This window comes from Lithobates pipiens, unplaced genomic scaffold, assembly GCF_037356315.1.
Source record: "Lithobates pipiens isolate NorthernLeopardFrog02 unplaced genomic scaffold, aLitPip1_a1.2 Scaffold_28, whole genome shotgun sequence".
In the NCBI taxonomy this organism is placed as follows: domain Eukaryota; kingdom Metazoa; phylum Chordata; class Amphibia; order Anura; family Ranidae; genus Lithobates; species Lithobates pipiens.
In genome coordinates this window covers 107474210-107493768 of record NW_027507789.1, presented here as the reverse complement: position 1 = coordinate 107493768, position 19559 = coordinate 107474210, and the positions used below count along the sequence as shown (strand labels likewise).

The 19559-nt window shown below is 43.4% G+C and overlaps 1 protein-coding gene across 6 annotated transcripts in view; it reads left to right on the top strand.

The window, feature by feature from the left end:
• TRMT1L (tRNA methyltransferase 1L) overlaps positions 1-19559 on the top strand; it is a 358814-nt gene that overhangs the window by 297530 nt on the left and 41725 nt on the right. For 5 of the 6 annotated variants that reach the window (XM_077459512.1, XM_077459507.1, XM_077459513.1 and 2 more), the window contains one exon: positions 5765-5818. The exons of the other annotated variant lie outside the window; for it this stretch is intronic. In XM_077459512.1, the coding sequence (XP_077315638.1) occupies positions 5765-5818 (54 nt within the window). The remainder of the gene's footprint in view (positions 1-5764; positions 5819-19559) is intronic. 6 annotated transcript variants of the gene reach the window in all.

Sequence of the window (19559 nt, the reverse complement as noted above, 5' to 3'; positions counted from 1 at the left end):
TGTGATTTGCACTGCAGTGCGGTGCGAATCACATCCGTTCTCATAAACCGCTGCAATGTGAACCCAGCCTTAGTGACACTGGCGACGGGGGGGTGATCACGGGGTTAAACCTTTATTGGGGGGGTTAGGGGGGTACATTGGAACTAAAGGGGGCTAACCCTAACTGCCCTAACAGTTATTACAGTCCCAAATGACACCAATGCAAAAAAAAAAAAATGCAATTGGTGTCACTGTGACTGGGGGGGCAGGGGTAATTGGGGGGGTGATCGGGGGGTGAAGGGGGGGTGTGAGTGTGCCTGGCATGTTCTACTGTGTAGTGTCGTGTTGGTGCAACTCACCGATCCTCTCTCCTCGGTGCCGGAACGAAAAATACCGACACGGAGGAGAGATTACATCACTTCCTCTGCCTGTGTTTACATTACAGGAGAGGAAGTGATGCAATGCTTCCCTTCCATTCGTCAGGAGCGATCGCGAGGGGGTGGCCATGAATGAATGGCCGCCCACTCATCCCGGATCGCTCCTGCACGGATACCGACCGCCGCTGGCACCGGGGGGGGGGCCATATGCCTGCCCGTGCCATTCTGTCGACGTATATCGTCGTGCGGCGGTCGGCAAGTGGTTAATCACCGCTCGGTTTTTTATTTTTTGTGCTATAAAAGAAAAAAAATACAGAAAATTCTGTAAAAAAATGAATTTTTCTTTGTTTCAGTTATAAAATTTAGCAGATTAGTAATTTTTTCTTCATAAATTTTGGCCAAAATTTATACTATTACATATCGTTGATAAAAATAAGTACAAATTGGTGGATATTATTTGGTCTTTGTGAAAGTTATAGAGTCCACAAGCTATGGTGCCAATATCTGAAAATTGATCACACCTGAAGTACTGACGGCCTATTTCAATTCTTGAGACCCTAACATGCCAGAAAAGTACAAATACCCCCCAAATGACCCCTTTTTGGAAAGAAGACATTCCAAGGTATTTAGTATGAGGCATGATGAGTTTTTTGAAGTTGTCATTTTTTCCCACAATTCTTTGAAATATCAAGATTTTTTTTTACTTTTTTTTTATTTTTTTTCACAAAATTGTCATATTATCAGTTTATTTCTCACACACAGCATATGCATACCACAAATTACACCCCAAAACACATTCTGCGATTACTCCCGAGTACGGCGATACCACATGTGTGAGACTTTTACACAGCGCGGCCACATACAGAGGCCTAACATGCAGGGAGCACCATCAGGCGTTCTGGAGCACCCAGGACAATTCTGACATTTCTCTCCTACATGTAAAAATCATCATTTATTTGCTATAAAATTACATAGAATCCCAAAACATTATATATGTTTTTTTAGCAAACACCCTGGAGAATACAATGGTAGTCGCTGCAACTTTTTATCTCGCACGGTATTTGCGCAGCAATTTTTCGAATGCTTTTTTTTTTTGGAAAAAAAACTGTTTTGTGCTTAAAAAAAAAAAAACACAGTAAAGTTAGCCCAATTTTTGCATAATGTGAAAGATTAAGTTACGCTGAGTAAATAGATACCTAACATGTCACTCTTCAAAATTGCACACGCTTGTGGAATGGCGCCAAACGTCGCTACTTAAAAATCCCCAAAGGCGACGATTAAAATTATTTTTTACTGGTTACATGTTTTGAGTTACAGAGGAGGTCTAGGGCTAGAATTATTGCTCTCGCTCTAACGTTCGCAGCGATACCTCACATGTGTGGTTTGAACACCGTTTTCATATGTGGGCGGGACTTACGTATGCGTTCGCTTCTGCATGCGAGCACATGGGGACAGGGGCGCTTTAAAAAAAAAAACATTTTTTTATTCTTCATTTTACTTTATTTTAGTTTGACATTTTTTCCCCCAAAAATAAATTTTTTGATCACTTTTATTCCTATTACAAGGAATGTAAACATCCCTTGTAATAGGAATATGGCATGACAGGTCCTCTTTACAGTGAGATATGGGGTCAATAAGACCCCGCATCTCACCTCTAAGCTGGGAAGCCTGAAAAAAAAAAAGATTCTGGCTTTGATCGTATTGGCGAGTCTGTAGAAGCACCGGAGGGCGACGGGAGGGGGGGGGGGGTGTCTATGGCTGGGTATTGCAGGGTATCACCAACTATGGCTGGGTATCTCCGAGTATGGCTGGGTATCTCAGAGTATGGCGTTGCAGAGCATTGCAGGGTATTGGCGGGTGTTGCAGAGCATTGCAGAGTGTTGCAGGGTATTGGCTGGTGTTGCAGAGCATTGCAGAGTGTTGCAGGGTATTAGCGGGTGTTGCAGAGCATTGCAGAGTGTTGCAGGGAATTGGCAGGTATTGCAGAGCATTGTAGAGTGTTGCAGAGCATTGCAGAGTGTTACAGGGTATTGGCGGGTGCTGCAGAGCATTGTAGAGTGTTGCAGGGTATTGGCGGGTGTTGCAGAGCATTGCAGAGTGTTTCAGGGAATTGGCGGGTATTGCAGAGCATTGTAGAGTGTTGCAGGGTATTGGCGGGTGTTGCAGAGCATTGCAGAGTGTTACAGGGTATTGGCGGGTGTTGCAGGGTATTGGCGGGTGTTGCAGAGCGTTGCAGGGTATTGGCGGGTGTTGTAGAGCGTTGTAGAGCGTTGTAGAGCGTTGCAGGGCGTTGAAGGGCGTTGCAGAGTGTTGCAGAGCGTTGCAGGGTGTTGCAGAGCGTTGCAGGGTATTAGCGGGTGTTGCAGGGCATTGTAGGGCGTTGCAGAGCGTTGCAGGGTATTGGGTATTGCAGAGCGTTGCAGGGCAATGGCAGGGAATTGAGGGGTTAAATTTTCGGTGAGCAGCGATGTGGACACTGCAGATGCAGCCCACAACGCTGCTGACACCGATCTCTTCCCCCTCCGTTGTACCGATCGGTACAGAGAGGGGGAGGGAGGAACCGGCGTCATAACATGACGCCGGTTTGTTTACAAGTGATCACTACGTCATTTGACGGAGCGATCACGTGGTAAACGTCCGCGATGAGCGGCCGTTTACCGTGATCCAGGACCCGGCGGTCACGGATGCTCTCAAGTGCGCGCGAGAGCGGAATTCTGGGAGGACATCATATGACATCCTACCAGAGTTAAACAACCACCCATAGCCATCATTTGGCTATGGGCCGGTTGTTAAGTGGTTAATTACAAGAGAGATCTGCAGATCCTAAACAACCATACTAGCTTGCATTTCAGTAATCTTGCACTGATGTTGGCAAAATGCTGTGAAAATACCAGAACTACACCTCAACATTTCACCAATGCCAATTTTATATATGACATTTCTACTGCTTTATCTACTCTATTGTTGGTTTACTCCATGTGTTTTGGATCCTTGAGTAACGCATCAAAAGTCTGCTTTAGATATTTTTCATACAACTTTAAATGTTTTGGTCCTTGCATTTGTAAACCCTTCAGCCCCTGAGGCATTTCCGCACCATGGTTCCCCCTATGCACTGTGGCTTATAGCTGGTATGAGGTTTTCGTTTTCCTATACAACACTTTATTCTGCAAATCAGAAAAGACTTTGTAAGAATTTGTTCTATTTGTAAATTATCTTTCCCATAGAAATCCTTTTGTAAGCCTTAAAAGCTTAAAGATCTTCGGGCAGCCATTAAAAATAATTTTTACCTTACTCCTCAGTCTCCCGACATGCTGGCTCCCCACTTATCCACTCCAACCCCAGAATTTGAGCAGGCTCTGAATGTTGTCACATACAATACGGTTTGTCCTGGATTGTATGTGATGTCTTCCAGGGAGCGGCCAGAGAAGAAAAATGTTTTTTCCATTCGAGAACCATTGGGGAAGAAGCCTGCAGGAAGTTCCTCTGCTTTACAACCCCTCCTAGACTTTTAGCATTTAACCCATACTATGCTGGGGCATGTGGCAAAAATCTTTTACCTAAATTGTACAGTACAGGCAGTTATTAAACACTGACAAATCTTTTGAGGACGTGCCCCCTGCTCGCCTTCCTTATAACCGTACCCCACTTTGTGAGTCCTCAGTTTTTGCTACTGCCCTAAGGTAAGACTTCTAACATACTGAGAAATTACTCTTGGCTTAACCAGTTTATTTTATCTTTAGATTTTTCAATCAACTCTTCACTTTCTTCTAATACCACCTCGGTGGTGTATCCTCTGTAAAACTTTGGGAACCTTAGCCCGACCCAACACCATAGGGATGGCCTATAATTTTGCTTTGGGCCCTGTTTTCCACACCTCTGAACTTTTTGCAACACAGGTAGTCAGCCTCAGGCTGCTATGCCATGGGTGTGGTCTATCCTTATAGAGCCAAGACTCTGAAGACTCCTTCAGGCGTACACCCACCACAAGCACAGTCTGGACCCTATATAGGGACCAGCACTGAAGACAGGTAAGACAAGGTCCCCTTGTGTCTGTTACTGAAAAGACCGGTGCCATGTTTTAAAAGTATTCACTTTATAGTGTAAACTTTTCAAACTTGACACTAGCACTCAACCACACACAGCTTAGTCTTAAGCCCCATTCACAGGCCAAATGTCAGGTGGCATCCACTGGTTCAATAGGAACCGGATCATGTGTACTGCAGCCAGTCTGACAGAAGCCTGTCGCTGCGCCGGCTTCTGTCTTCAGTGTTCTGATTCAGAATACTTTATTAATCCCGAAGAGAAATTACTAAGATCCAGTCACATTCAACAAAGACAACACACAAATCACAATAATGAGCAAAAATGAGACACAACAACAATTCAATTATCAATAACTGCAATTCCAAATAAAACTAAATACTGTAATCAGCTATGGTGTATGACCTGTAACATGAAACGGTTTTCCAAAACCTCAACATAGAAGTGTTTGGCTCTTCCTCACCCAGTTTTAAGCCTCCTACACAACTGTTTCAATTTCAGTTAATGACAGTTTCAACCTACAAATGAAAGTGATGATCATTAGCACCTTCTTTGTAAAATTGGTACACCTGATTTTAATCCTACAAAATCACTTGTAGATTTGATGCTGGTTTGAAGCTAAAGGATACACACACCAAATATTGATTTGATTTAGATTTTTCTACAGTTCGTTCACTTTGTACTTTTGTAATTTGATAAAATTTGCTGTATATCCACTTACATCTGAAAGCTGCAGAATAAAAGGGAAATGGTTTGCATAATTTTTTGATTTTGCGGACAGAAACATATATATATATATATATGTAAAGTATTGTGGTCTGTTTTTGTCTGTGCCGTTTGTTTGCTTTTAAGCACAAAACCTTCTTTGATAATAATAGTTATCCGCTTATGACTAGTTTCTTCAAAAACTGAAAAAAAAAACAGATGTATACTGATATAAACTGAATATGGATGTAGAAACTGCTGTAAAAAGCCTGAGTTTTCATGGTTACCTTTTTTTGTTTTTTTACTTTGTGTAATAGAACTGATCCCGATCATGTGAAAGAACCCTTAGTGTTAAGATGCTTTACTTGGAGTACATTACAGAACCCTCCTCTCTGTTCCTTATGATTTTACTCCTTATTGCTTGCTACCAAATGCATTCTTTGTGGGTGGGTTATGCTAGAGCTCCTTAATAACTTTGCCAGTGCCAAGCGCCTAAAGAGTTCTGCATAACTCGTGGACAAAGTCTAAGATCCTGTGTTCAGTGATGTACTTCAAGAAAGGGATATTACAGGTAATACAGAAATCACAGTTTTCCCCTGTTGTGTTTTCTATTACTTTATATTGATTGATAAAGCTATGTGACCTTATGATCTCTTTTGCAGAAGAAAGTGGCGTTTTTATTAAAGTTCCAGGTACAGATGTATTGTCGGACCCTGGTATGTAACTTGCACCAAATCTTTTAAATGTTATTTTGTAACTGAAAATTACAAAATGTTCCTTGTTCGTATACAGTTTTTTATTTCCCGGATACTTATCACATTCTGATTTGTTTTATAGTTCAAGTATAACTAAACCCAAGAACAAAAACGTGTTAGATTGCAACTAACCAGTCCTAAGATGCATGCACACAAACACCTGTTGATCTAAGCAGAAATGCTAAATTGAAAGCAAAAACAATCTCATCTTTATTCTGTAAACTGCTAATCCCATCACCCTCTTTTCTACGTAATAGAGATGCGCAAAGACACGGATGTTTGAATGAATAGGTAACTAAATAAATTAAAAACTATACGTAAAAAAAAAAATCCAAATAAATCCAAGGTACAAGGAGGTGATTGTGATAATTGAGTTCAAATATACTTTAAAGCCTGGTACACACTGAGTTTTTTGGGTTGAATGAAAAAAAAAACTGTCAGCTCCAGTCGGAGCTGCTATACTAACAATCCGACGTTAGTACAGCAACCTTCCCAGCTAAGCTGTTGCGTTCTGTCCCACAACACTCCGGTCAGTGCTCTCAGCTGAGAGTTGGCTGAGAGTGCTGATCGGGAGCCAGTCGGCTGCTGGTTTTCCAGCATGCTCGTCTGACAGAAGCCGGCCAGGTTCTTTAAGACCAGCTGTCATACACACAAGCCAAATGTCGACCGTTTTTTATTGAACCGGCCGATGTCACCCAGAGTGCGGCCTGTGTGTACGGGACTTAACCAACAGTGTCACATGTACAAGTTCATGGTGAAAATAGTATTTTTTATTAGAGACCAAAACCAACTGTTATGGATAGAGAAACGTAAAATCTCTCCCACCATCCAATCAAATCTACAATAAATCTGCCAGTTTACGGGCTTTTATCGAACACCTAGTGAATCGGGCGGTATAGTGGTTAGCACTCTCACCTAGCAGTAAAAAGGGTCGCTTGTTCGAATCCCAACCACGACACTACCTGCCTGGAGTTTGCATGTTCTCCCTGTGCCTGCGTGGGTTTCCTCCGGGTACTCCGGTTTCCTCCCACACTCCAAAGACATGCAGGTAGGTTAATTGTCTTCTGTCCAAAATTGGCCCTAGTATATGAATGGGGACCTTGGATTATGGGCTCCTTGAGGGTAGTGACCAATGTTAGTGTGGAATGTACAGGGATAGGGACAATTGTAGACACACAGGTTGAACTGGACGGACTGGTGTCTTTATTCAACCTTACTAACTATGTAACTAGGAATTGCACACTAACCATAAATATTCTACAACTAGTGCAGCAAACACAGCTTGAATAGTCAAGTAATTAACACTATGGCCATCTCTGTCTGCTCCATTGGTGAGCTTTATCACTACAGCCCACATTGACATTCTATTGTGCAGAGAGGTGAGGACGGAGATTAGGCATCCATTAGAACGCTGGAGCGATCGGGTGGTGTTTGCTGGACTAGTTTTAGCATATACTGCATTTCTGGTGAGAGTGCAATTTACTTGGTGTTCAGTCAAACACACTGGTGGATTGGATGGTGGAATATACTTATTATTTTTCTATCCATAACACTTGGTTTTGGACTTTAATAGAAGCACATTTCTCACCATGAACTTGTTTTATACATGTGCCTTGTTACACATTTGGTTAGCGTATAGTTGCATTTTATATATTTTTTCTTTTTTGTTTACTTATTCATTCACCCACCCACATTTATTTTGATGGCACTGCAATACATACCCATCAGGCTTTATACCAATCCTTATCGTTGCTAGCAGCCAAAGAGGCAAAGCCATTTGTGCCTTGATTGATCAGGCTGTTTGCTGCTCTCATAGTATCTTTCTGGTGAGTGTGCAATTCACTGGTCCACACACTGGCAGATTTAATGCAAATTGGATGGTGGAAGACCTTTCACGTTTCTCTACCCATAACCGTTTGTTTTGTTCTAGCATAGAAAGTTATTTTTTCACCATACACTAGTTTTATATGTGTGTTTTGTGACACTATTGGTTAGAGCAGGGGTGGGTAGGCAACCTTTTGAGCATATTTTCAAAGAAATTGAGCGTGCCGATTTTATAATAAAAAAATGTCAACTTCTCACACTCAATCACAAAAAGGCTGTAAACTACTTTAGTAGTGAGTAATTAACATCATGCACTCAAGATGGTGAACAAGGCTAGCAGGACTGTGATTGGCTTTAGCAGTGGGCAATGACAATCCTCCTCCTCCCGCAAGCAGGGACTGCATGAAACATATGATAACAATAAGATGGTCTAAGAAAATTTGGATGAAATGAATAATGGAAGAGGCCCAAACCAACTGTCAGAAAGACCGGTAAGATCCAACGCGTTTCAACATGTGAGGTTTAAGAGCCTTCACAGATGGCAGATCAGCATGAATCTAAATGTGAGACATAAAAAATAAAACATAAAAACAAAAAGACAAAGTAATATATAATATAAAAAGGAATGCTCATTAGACTTAGCCAATACATCAAAATACACATACCTGTCACTATAAAGTTTGCAGATGGAATTTTGCAAAGCACATATTCTTTCACGAACCTACATGAACTGCAAATGGCCACTAGTGTTGGGATGTAATTTCGTTGTAACTGAAGTCAAAAAGACCTCTCATACTTAAAGGTTGCTGACCCATATACAAGAAAAGGGGCTCCTAGCTGGATAAGTAAACTGCCATAAACCTAGGATAAAAAGAATATCAAGGGTAGTGTTCATTTATAAAATGTCGGAGAGAATATCCAAGCATTGAACAATATATCCCAGAGGTATTACCTAAAAAGAGGGATTCACAGGTGCAGCCATGTCCTATGTCTCCAGAATGAAGCCAGGACCTTACTGAACTACGCCCTGGTGCAGGGCATGGCGATGGGGACTTCTTGTGCCCCATCCTATGCCAATCTGTACCTGAGGGAGTGGGAACGTATGATTAGAACCTTGGATGAATTTACATTTTTGTATAATCATGTGACCTTGTAGTTTTGTTTCATCAATGATAGCTTTCTAATCTGGAATACCTCTAATGAGCTACTACATACTTTCGTGCAGATCTTCAATGTTAATGCCTTTGAATGCCTTTAATCTCAGCTTCATCATGTCTTATGACCTGGTCGAAAATTGAGTTTTTAGATTTATATATACATAAAGATCTCTGCAGCTGCACATCGGGACAATGTCTCACTGCCTATGATTAGCGCAGCTGATTTCCTGGCAGGCTCTCTTTTTAGAGAGCTGGACCCCAGGAATCAGTAATTTTGGTATTAAGGCCATAAAGGTTTACTGGCAGAGGTGCTATTACAGGTCCAGGATTGTGTGTTTCCCTGGCTCCTGAAGGTTTAATGGAACCCACCATGAAGGGTGAAGATTCTGTCTGTTGGTTTTTACCACAGAAAACCCTGCAGTGGGAAAGGTAAGTGGAGTTTTCTAAGAGATTTTTTAATTTTGTTATGAAATGTCTCCTTTGATTAGTAAATGTTTTTATGCCTAAGTGTCGCCACTGGGGGCTCTACGGAGCACATACCTTCCCATGCTTCCTCAAGAGATCGCGCTGTAGTCCGGAGCAGCAGGCTTCTTTTTCTCTTCAGCCAGCAGCAGACCTCTGGTAAGTCTGAGGGGGTTTTCTCTTCACCAGACACCCTCCACCTGTGCTGTATTCTCCCCCTCCTCACGAGCAAGAGCGTCAGGAGAAAAACGGGGGAGAAAAAAGATCAGCATGCCGCTCTACTCGGCGGCTTCCAAGCTCTCTCCTCACCATTTTTTCCCCCCTCACGTGACGATCCTGTAGGATCAGAGGCCCACGCTTGTGCGGGAAAGTTATTTTTAATTTTTTTTAAAGGGGAGGAGGGGGGCACAAAGGCAACGAAAGGGGGTCGGAGCTTATCGTGGCGTTGGTGTTCTCCAACGTCCAGCGCAGGAATGTGTTTTCTAACGCGCCATTATTACTGCTGCAGGCTGACGGAGGGACACAAAAGCATAGATGGGCATGAAAGAGGTTTGGTGACACAAGCATTCCTTTTGACACATTTACTATTGAATCAGGCTGAGCATTAATAGCAGCGGCAGGGCTGGACTATTTCTCAAGCAATGGATGCGATTTCTTCTGGTAGTACCCCTGCTTTGTGCATTGGACTATGGTCAGAAGGGGGGGTTGAAACACCCCCAAAAAGGAGCTAAAAATGTCTCCCTCAAGCTCTGGAAAGCCTACTCTACAAGATCTTTTTTTTACCTCAGCCACGGTAGGCTTAAAAAAAAAAAAACCTAAGTTTAGCCACTTTAATCGCATCCCAGTGTGGTCAGGATGCGACAGGTTCTCTTCCATTTTCCCAGGACCCTCAAACTTTATGAACTAGGGTCAGGAGAAGACGGATTCCCTCAGGGGACCGTGTTGAGGCTAATGACTCCTCTTATGAGATGTCAAATGCAGTACAGTCAGCTTTCACAATCTGTAAGATTGATGGTACAATTTCTTGCTGAATGATCCGCTCCACTATGAGTAACCAGCTATGAGTAAGCACTAGCCTTAGTGCGAAACGCGTCAGCTGTTGGCATCTTTCGCTGTGATGTCATTTGCTGTGTCCTAAATATTATTTTAATAAAGCATCATTTTAGCATTGGAGTGAGGCCATCCAGAGTTCTGTCATTATCCACATTTATGTACCCTTAACTGAGTGTTTGGGTTCGCTAAAGCCTCCTCAAGCTGTGCATGCCTTTTCCTGTCCATTCATTGTTGGAAAAGCTTTTTTATATCTGGAGGATCACCCAGATAAGCATTTATTTTACTTTCTAAAAAAGTTTTCGCACTTTATCCTATGGTAGAGAAAATTCACTAAGTAGGGTATACCGGCAATTAACGCTACTATATTCTTTGTGAATAAGTTTAACTTGTCCGGCAGACGATACTCAAATACTTACGGATCCAACGGATAAAAGGTTGGAATTCCTATAATAATAATCATTTTTTCTGGCAAATTAAGTGTCTCAGCCTGTGCTGGCAGTAATTGGTTAACATTGAGAGACCAGTTTAAACAGGTGTTCAAGGTTATCCTGCTCAGCAGGCCCAGGAGGCAGCATTATGTTTGCAATAGTTGCTATGAGAGATTCTATCCTTCAGGCCTTGCGTCCTTCGCTAAGCGTCATGCAAGAAGCTCCTGGCTAGTCTTCCTTTTTGTGGTGAAACAGCTATCTGGGGATATTTTGGATAATATATCTAGAGAATTTCTAGTGAAAAAGTACCCCTTTTGCCAGTTAAATGAAGGAGTAAATGTATTTTAGTTTCAAAGCTGCTCCTTCTGTGCCAGGGGCATCAGCCTCCAGACAGTCATAACGGCTTCTGCCGTCAGGTTCAAAGATAATCCTCAGGGTTATCCCCAGGGACAAAAGAGGTCCTGGGGGAGGAAGCCTACAAGATACTGGGCAGCAAAGTGGTGTAATGGGTAGCACTCTTGCCTAGCAGGAAAAAGGGTCACTGGTTCGAATCCCAACCATGACACTACCTGCTTGGAGTTTGCAAGTTCTCCCTGATCCTGCGTGGGTTTCCTCCGGGTGCTCCGGTTTTCTCCCACACTCCAAAGACATGCTGATAGAATAATTGGCTTCTGTCTAAATTGGCCCTAGTATATGAATGTGAGTTTAGGTTGTAAGCTCCTTGAGGGTAGAGACCGATGTGAATGTACAATGTATATGTAAAGCTGCGTAAATTGATGGCGCTATACAAGTACCATAAATAAAATACTGAAGCCTCCTTATTAGGCGGTGCCCCTGCTTGCTCAATAGGGAGAATTCTTCTGCAGTTCTCTGGGATCTAGCAGGAGGAGTGTCAAGGCGAATGGGAGACTTCCTCAATAGCTCCAAGCTACAAAGTGGAGTTCCAAGAGTTTCCGTCTCCTCGTTTTCTTAGATCAAACGTTCCTAAGGATCCAGAGCAAGCATTGGACGATCTTTTGGCAAAGAGTGTTCATGGTGGCCCCCATGTAAGAGCAGAGGTTGGGGTTTGGGTAAATCCAAATGGACATTCTGAATCTCAAAAATCTAAACTCAATTCCTGACTATAAACCACTTTTTTTTTTTTTCTTGTATGTAGCCAATCCAATCAGTTCTCTCCATACTACAAGGAGAACTTCTGGCGTCAATCAACATCAAAGATGCATATCTACATATGCCTATTTCCTCGCTCACTAATATCTACTTTTCAAAGTAGAAAATCTTCTACTTACATCAGAGTACACAGAGCCATAGTACGTACTGTGTGGGTTATAGGGCCACTGATGGGTGATGGACACTAGCACGCCCTAAGGTAAGAAGTGTACTCCCTGTATAACCCCTCCCACTCCTGGGAGTCCTCAGTTTTTTTCACCAGTGTCTAAGGTGTTGGTCACGAGTAAAGATGTGCTGTGCTGAGCTCCACTGGAGGCAATCCTTGCTGGGGCTAGCCATGCTGACCGGATCCGTTCGGATGTCCTTTCATGGGCTAAAGGAATGGGGTTTTGCTTGCAAATGCTTCTCTTTTTAGAGAGCTGGACCCTGGGATCCATTACTTTTTGGTAGTAAGGCCATAAAGTTTTTACTGGCAGGGTGCTGTTGCAGGTCCAGGATTGTGGGGCAGATCCTCCGGTAAGAAGGGGGGTCTGGTTCTCCTTCTGTGCCCCCAATGTTGTTTTTTTTTTCCCCTTCGGGGGACTTATATGCCAACAGCATTCTTTTGGAAAAAAAAGACAGACCACGCGGCCGCTCGGCGGTAGATGTATCCACCTGCCGCCATATCAGCTGTTCGCAAGGCGCCGCTCATGCGGGAAGACACTTTCTTTTGAATTAGCGCGGGGGCGTGGCTAACGGCGTCGGACACCAGCCACACGTGGAGGAAGTTGTTAAAGAACTGTGTGTGTAGCTGCTGCTGGCTGTGGAGGGACACATGAGCAGGAGGATGGCTTGTTTCAGGTTGGTGGCACAGGCATTCCCTTTGACACATTATACTTTACCAGGCTAGGTATTAATAGCCGCTTATAGCGCTGGACTATAACCTTGCAGTGTACGTTCTTTTGCTGGTAGTGCCTCTGCTTTGTGCTTCAGGCTATGAGTGGTAAAGGGACCAGGAACTCCTCTAAGGGTTCTAAAGGGTCAATGGTTTCACAACAAACTAAATCCATTTCCAAAAGAATGTCATCCTCTTCTGAGAGTGATGCGGCTGGTCAGATTGAGCCAACAGGGGAAACTGTTGTTGCAGCTGCGCTAGACACTGTATATATCACACAAGAGTTTTTTTTCTTCTACCATTTGTAATTTGGAAAAGAAGATTGATACTATATCTCTCCATAGTGGGGTCAAACATAGCAGATCCCCATCTAGTGCTCAGAACCCTCTTATTGAGGTGCAGGAGGCTGGGGATCAGGTAGATCTTCCCAAAGATTTGGAAGATACTTATTTATCATCTTCCGATGATCCTAATATAGAGGGAGTAGCATCACAAGACAGGTTGCGTGTGTACTCTTACTAAACCTCCCCCATCTGGGGATGCTTTTCCTATTCATTCATGGCTAAAAAAGCTTATGTATTCTGAATGGGAACATCCAGATAAACAATATTATCCTCCTAAGAAATTCTCTATGCTTTATCCTATGGAAGAGGATTTTGTTAAAAAAAAAAGTGGGGGGTTCCAGCAATTGATGCTGCAATCGCCTTAGTGAACAAGAATTTCACTTGTCCAGTGGATAATGCGCTGATCTTAAAGGATCCAACAGATAAAAAGTTGTAACTTCTTTCTAAAAGCAATATGTCTTTAGCAAGTTCAGTAGCGCAGCCGGTTCTTGCTGCAATTGTATCCCAGTCCATTAAGGAACAGTTTGTGGAGATACTTAAAATTCTGCCTGATCAGCAGGCCCAGCAATGGGCTGGTGTATCAGACGCACTGTTTCACAGTAGATGCTATGAAAGATTCCAAGCCTTACAGCTTATGCTTGGACTAGTGCATTCTCGCAGAGTTCTATGGCTGAAAAATTGGTCAGCAGAAGAACTGTGTAAAAAGCTCTTAGCCAGTTTCCCCTTTCAGGGTGAACGGCTATTTGGAAACGATCTGGATAAATACATCCATAGGATCTCTAATGAGAAAAGCTCTCTTTTTTCCCAATAAAGAAGTTCAAACATTTCTCCTTTTTAAGCGTGCTTCCTCTCCTGTGCCAGGGGAATTGGCCTCTAGGCAGTCACAACAGCAACCGCCAGGTTCAAGGGGAAGACCCCAAGGGCAGCACTAGGGTCAGAAGAGATCTTGAGGCAGAAAGCCCACAAAGCAGAATGCTAAAGCCTCCTTATGAAGGGGAGCCCTCACTTGGGTAAGGAGAAGGTTCCTGCAATTCTCAAAGATCTGACAGGAACAATGTCAAGACAGATGGGTGGCTTCTGCAGTTTCTCTAGGTTACAAACTAGTTTCCGTCTCCTCTTTTTCTTAGCTCAAATGTTCCCAAGGATCCAGAGAAAAAGTATTCTCTTTCTAGCTCTGGATCATTTATTATACCAGTTGGTGATATCAGAAGTTCCCTTAGTGGAACAGGGCACAGGTTTTTTTTTTTTTTTATTCAAACCTTTTCATAGTTCCAAAACCAAACTGAGAGGTAAGACCCATTCTAGATCTAAAAAAATCTGAATCGATACGATCCTATCACATGGAGTCAATCCGATCGGTTGTGTCCATCCTGCAAGGAGGGGAGTTTTTGGCTTCAATTGATATCAAAGATGCATAAATCCACATGCCAATATTTCCCACTCACTGGAAATGTCTGTGCTTCGAAATAGAAAATCATCATTTTCAGTTTGTGGCCCTGCCATTCGGTCTAGCCACAGCACCACGGGTGTTCTCAAAGATTCTGGCACCTCCTTTAGCCAGATTAAGGGCTCAAGGCATAACGGTCCTAGCCTATTTAGACTTTTAATAGATGATTCAGTCTCAGGTCTGAACCAGAGTCACAGCTGTAAATTACCTGGAATCTCTGGGTTGGATACTCGACAAATCCTCCTTAAAACCATCAAGGAGATTACAGTTCTTGGGGCTGGTCATAGATACCCTACAGAAGGAGGTATTCTTACACCAGACAAGAATCGGTTCCATTGTAGGACTAATTCAACTTATCAAAACAAAGAAAAGTCATTCCATTCGGCTGTGCATGAGATTGTTAGGGGAAATGGTGGCCTCCTTTTGAGGCCGTCCCTTGGGCACAGTTTTCACTCAAGACTGCTTCAAAACACCATCCTGTCGGTCTGGAACAAAAAGATTCAGGCCTTGGATTTTTCCAATACACTTGGCTCCCAACATGCATCAGAGCCTAAATTGGTGCTTGTTATCCAGCAAAAGGGAAAATCTTTTCTACCTGTATCCTGGAAAGTGGTGACAACCGATGCCAGCCTTCTAGGCTGGGGAGCAGCCCTGAGGAAGATTCTGTCCAGGGAAGATGGTCTAGGTTAGAGAGGACCTTGCCTATCAACATTTTGGAGATTCGGGCAGTACGTCTGGCCCTAAAATCTTGGACGGTCAGACTACAGGACTGTCCTATCAGTCCGACAATGCCACGGCTGTGGCTTACATCAATCACCTTGGGGGCACGAGAAGTCGTTCAGCCCAAAAAAAGAGGTGAATCATGTTCTAGCTTGGGCAGAACACAACATTCCTTGCCTATCAGCAATTTTCATTCCAGGAATAGAGAATTGGTAGGCGGACTACTTAAATCGCCAACAATTATTTCCGAGAGAATGGTATCTTCACCCCGACATCTTCCTAGCAATATGTCAGAGGATGGGGTATTCCGGACATGGACCTATTCACGTCCAGATCCAGTGGCAAGGTTGACAACTTTGTGTCGAACGAGGGATCCACTAGCATGTGGAACAGATGCATTAGTCTTCCCATGGGATCACTTTTCACTGATCTATGCATTTCATCCAGTTCTGCTACTTCCGCGCCTTCTCCGCAGGATCAAGTAGGAACAAAAGCAGGTGATTCTGGTGGCCCCAGCGGGGCCCAGAAGATCTTGGTTCACCTAGATCATAAAGATGGCAGTAGGAGACACTCAGACTCTGCCATTATGTCCAGACCTTCTCGCACAAGTTCCAGTATTCCATCCTACCTTACGGATGAAAAATTTAACAGGTTTGACTGTTGAAACCCACTCTATAAAGGATCGTGGGTGATCTCCTTCAATAGTGTCTACTTTGATTAATGCCAGGAAGCCGGCTTCCAGAATCATTTACTATAGAATCTGGAAGGCATATGTTTCTTGGTGTGGATCCAGGGGTTGGCACCCCAGGAAGTATGTCATAGGTAGGATCCTTGATTTCCTGCAAATAGGATTAGAAATTAAGCTGGCCTTGAGTTCTATCAAGGGCCAGATTTCGGCCTTGTCAGTATTTTTTTCAACAGCCTCTTGCTTCCCACTTTCTGGTGCGCAGCTTTATTCAGGGGGTAACACGGATTAATCCCCCTATCAAGGCACCTCTAAATCCTTGGGATTACATTTTTGGTCTGATCGGCTTTGCAGAATCAGCCTTTTGAGACTTTACAGGAAATTCCCTTGGTTCTTTTTGACAAGAAAGATAAGCTTTTTTGGTTGCCGTTTCTTCTGCTAGAATAGTATCGGAAATAGCGGCTCTGTCTTGTAAAGAGCCGTATTTGATTATGCATAAGGATATGGTGGTTTTGCGTCCTCATCCTGAATACCTACCAAAGGTGGTGACATGTTTTTTCATTTAAACCAGGATATTATTCTTCCTCCTTCTCCCCAGAGCCTCAATCTAGGGGAAGGGAAGGTACTACATTCCCTTGATGTAGTAAGAGCGATCAGAGTCTACTTAAAGGCGACCGCTCAGGTTCGCAAAACGGATGTTTTGTTTGTACTGCCAGAGAGTTTAAATTGTGGACCAGCAGCGTCAAAATCTACTATTTTTCAAATGGATTCGTCAAGTGATTGTTCAAACTTCGGCTTAAAGAAGAAAATTCTTCTTTATATGGCCTATTGATACGGCCTTAGCTAATAGTGAAGCATTTTCGTTGATGAGGAGTGTAGAATATGGCCCAAGAGGGGTCTCTGATCACTCCCCACTGTTGGTTGTAAACGCTGGGGGTAAAGCCCAACTCATCGAGTGGAGAATAAATCCAACTTGGCTAGAACTGATGGGCAGCTCGAGGAATAATAGAAAAACTGCAAGAATTTGTCCAAATGAATACTGGTACAGCGTCGTGGGGTTGAAAGCCTACCTCAGGGGCCTTTTAATCCAAAAGGTAGCAAGAGTGAAGGGGATTTCTAAAAGGTGGGAGATTGATGTTAGAAAAGAGATGCTGCTTGCAGAAAGGTCCTATGTGATGATTTCAACCTTTGATACCCAGAAAGAGTGGCTAGAAAGACAACGGGCTTACAATATGACCATCATGAGGAAGGCAGAGAACAAACGAATATTTCGGCAACAATGTCAATTTGGAGAAGGAGAGAGAGTCGGTCGTATGCTGTCCCTTTTGATTAGAGCTAACACCTCCCCTCCGGTTGTTTCTGTGGTCAGAACCCCAGGAGGAGGCATTACGACGGATGTAGTAGATAGTCCAAGTATTTGGTAATTATTATAAATCTCTCTATACATCCAATAGAGAGCAAGGGAGGAAGAAAATTGATGATTTTCTCCAGGAAATATCAACCCCGACCTTATCAACAGAGGCTAAAAGAGTTAGAAGCCCCAATTTTGCTGCAGGAAATCCATTGTGCTGTAGCTGGGATGTCCAATCGGAAATCCCCCAGGTCCAGATGGGCTCCCCATAGAAATTTATAAAAAATATGGGGAGGTTCTGCTCCCGAAATTACTAAAAACTTTCGAGTGGGCACTATCTAGTGGGGGTCTGCCCACATCAATGTCGGAAGCTAACATCACTGTAATTCATAAGGAGGGGAAAGATCCGTTAGAACCTTCATCTTATCGCCCTACCTCTCTTCTCTTTGTACGGACGTGAAAAATTTAGCTAGAATTCTAGCAACTCGTCTAAACAGACACATACAAAATCTGATACATCCAGATCAGTCAGGGTTTTATGCCCAATAGGTCGACCAGCGTTAATATTAGGCAAGTTTTCTTAAATATGCAGATTCCAACGGATGAGGAGGGTTCACGGGCTGTGTTAGCCTTGGACACAGCCAAGGCCTTCGACACCCTAGAATGGGATTATTTATGGAGAGTACTCAAGAGTTTTGGCTTTGGCTCTTTATTAGGTGGGTGAAAATACTTTATACTGAACCACACGCAAAGGTAAAGATCAATAATGAATACTCAAGTCTTTTTCGGCTTGAGAGAGGAACAAGGCAGGGATGTCCCCTGTCTCCTTTATTATTTGCCCTTGCAATTGAACCCCTGGCAATAAAGACTAGGTCAAAGACCGAGGTACAAGGATTTCGGAGACAGTTGCAGGATAAAATATCGTCGTCTGCAGATGACGTCCTTTTTTTCTTAGGTGATGTCCAGTCCTCACTGAAAACTGTGATACAAATGGTCGGAGAGTTTGAACGGGCTTCTGGTCTGGTTGTCAATTGGGAAAAATCCGCCTTATTGCCAGTTGATCCTCTTGGCAACCAGACCTGTGTAGACATCCCCAAATTAAAAATAGTGGGAAAATTAAAGTATCTGGGACGTCTGGATTGACAGGGACCTAAACCAATACCTCAGGGATAACATAAGTCCATTGTTGCTTAAAGCGGAGGTCCACCCTAAAGTGGACCTTCCGCTCATTGGAATCCCCCCCCCCTCCGGTGCCACAATTGGCACCTTTCAGGGGGGAGGGGGGTGCAGGTACCTGTACAGTACAGGTATCTGCACCCACTTCTGGGATAGCTCTCTGCGGAAAGGGGCGTAGATTCACGCCCCTTTCCGAAAGTCCCCCGCTGCCTGCTGGGAAACACACAGATCCCAGAGGCAGCGGGTCCATCCTTATTGCGCAGCGCGACTCGCGCATGCGCAGTAGGGTACCGGGAAATGAAGCCGAAAGGCTCCACTTCCTGATTCCCATACCAAAGATGGTGGCGGCAGCACCCGAGAGACGATCGAGAGAGGGCGCGCTGGGCGGGTAAGTGTCCTTATTTTAAAAGTCAGCAGCTGCAGTATTTGTAGCTGCTGGCTTTAAAAAAAAAAAAAAAAAAACAGCGGAACTCCCGGCGGACTCCCGCTTTAAATGGAAGCAAAAAGGAGATACTTGGAGCCGCCTCCCTCTGTCAGTAGCTGGGCGCTGTAACCTAATAAAGATGATTTGGTTACCTCAGATTTTATATTTCTTCCACAACTGCCCAGTTTGGATAGACCATAAATGGTTTAAATGAATAGAATCTTTGTTTAGAGACCTGATATGGAAGAGGGGTCAGCCTAGGATCAGTTTACAAACTATGCAGTTACCATTAAAAGAGGGGGGAGTGGCGGTTCCACATCCTAGGACATATTTTCTCACATCCCAGATCCAACACTTGGGGGGTTGTGGAGATTATGAGGGTGGGAATCCCAATAAGAGTTTAATGTTGATGAGGTCAACGCATAACTCTACTTGAGGTTCTGGAGGCAGCTTCATTCTTTCATAAGTGCCTGACGTTTAAATTGATTAAAAAAGTCTTGCAGACAGTGAAGCTTTTGCTGGGGTATAAGGGGATATCAGAATATGTTCCTTTATGGAACAATAATAAACTGCCAGAACTAAGTAAT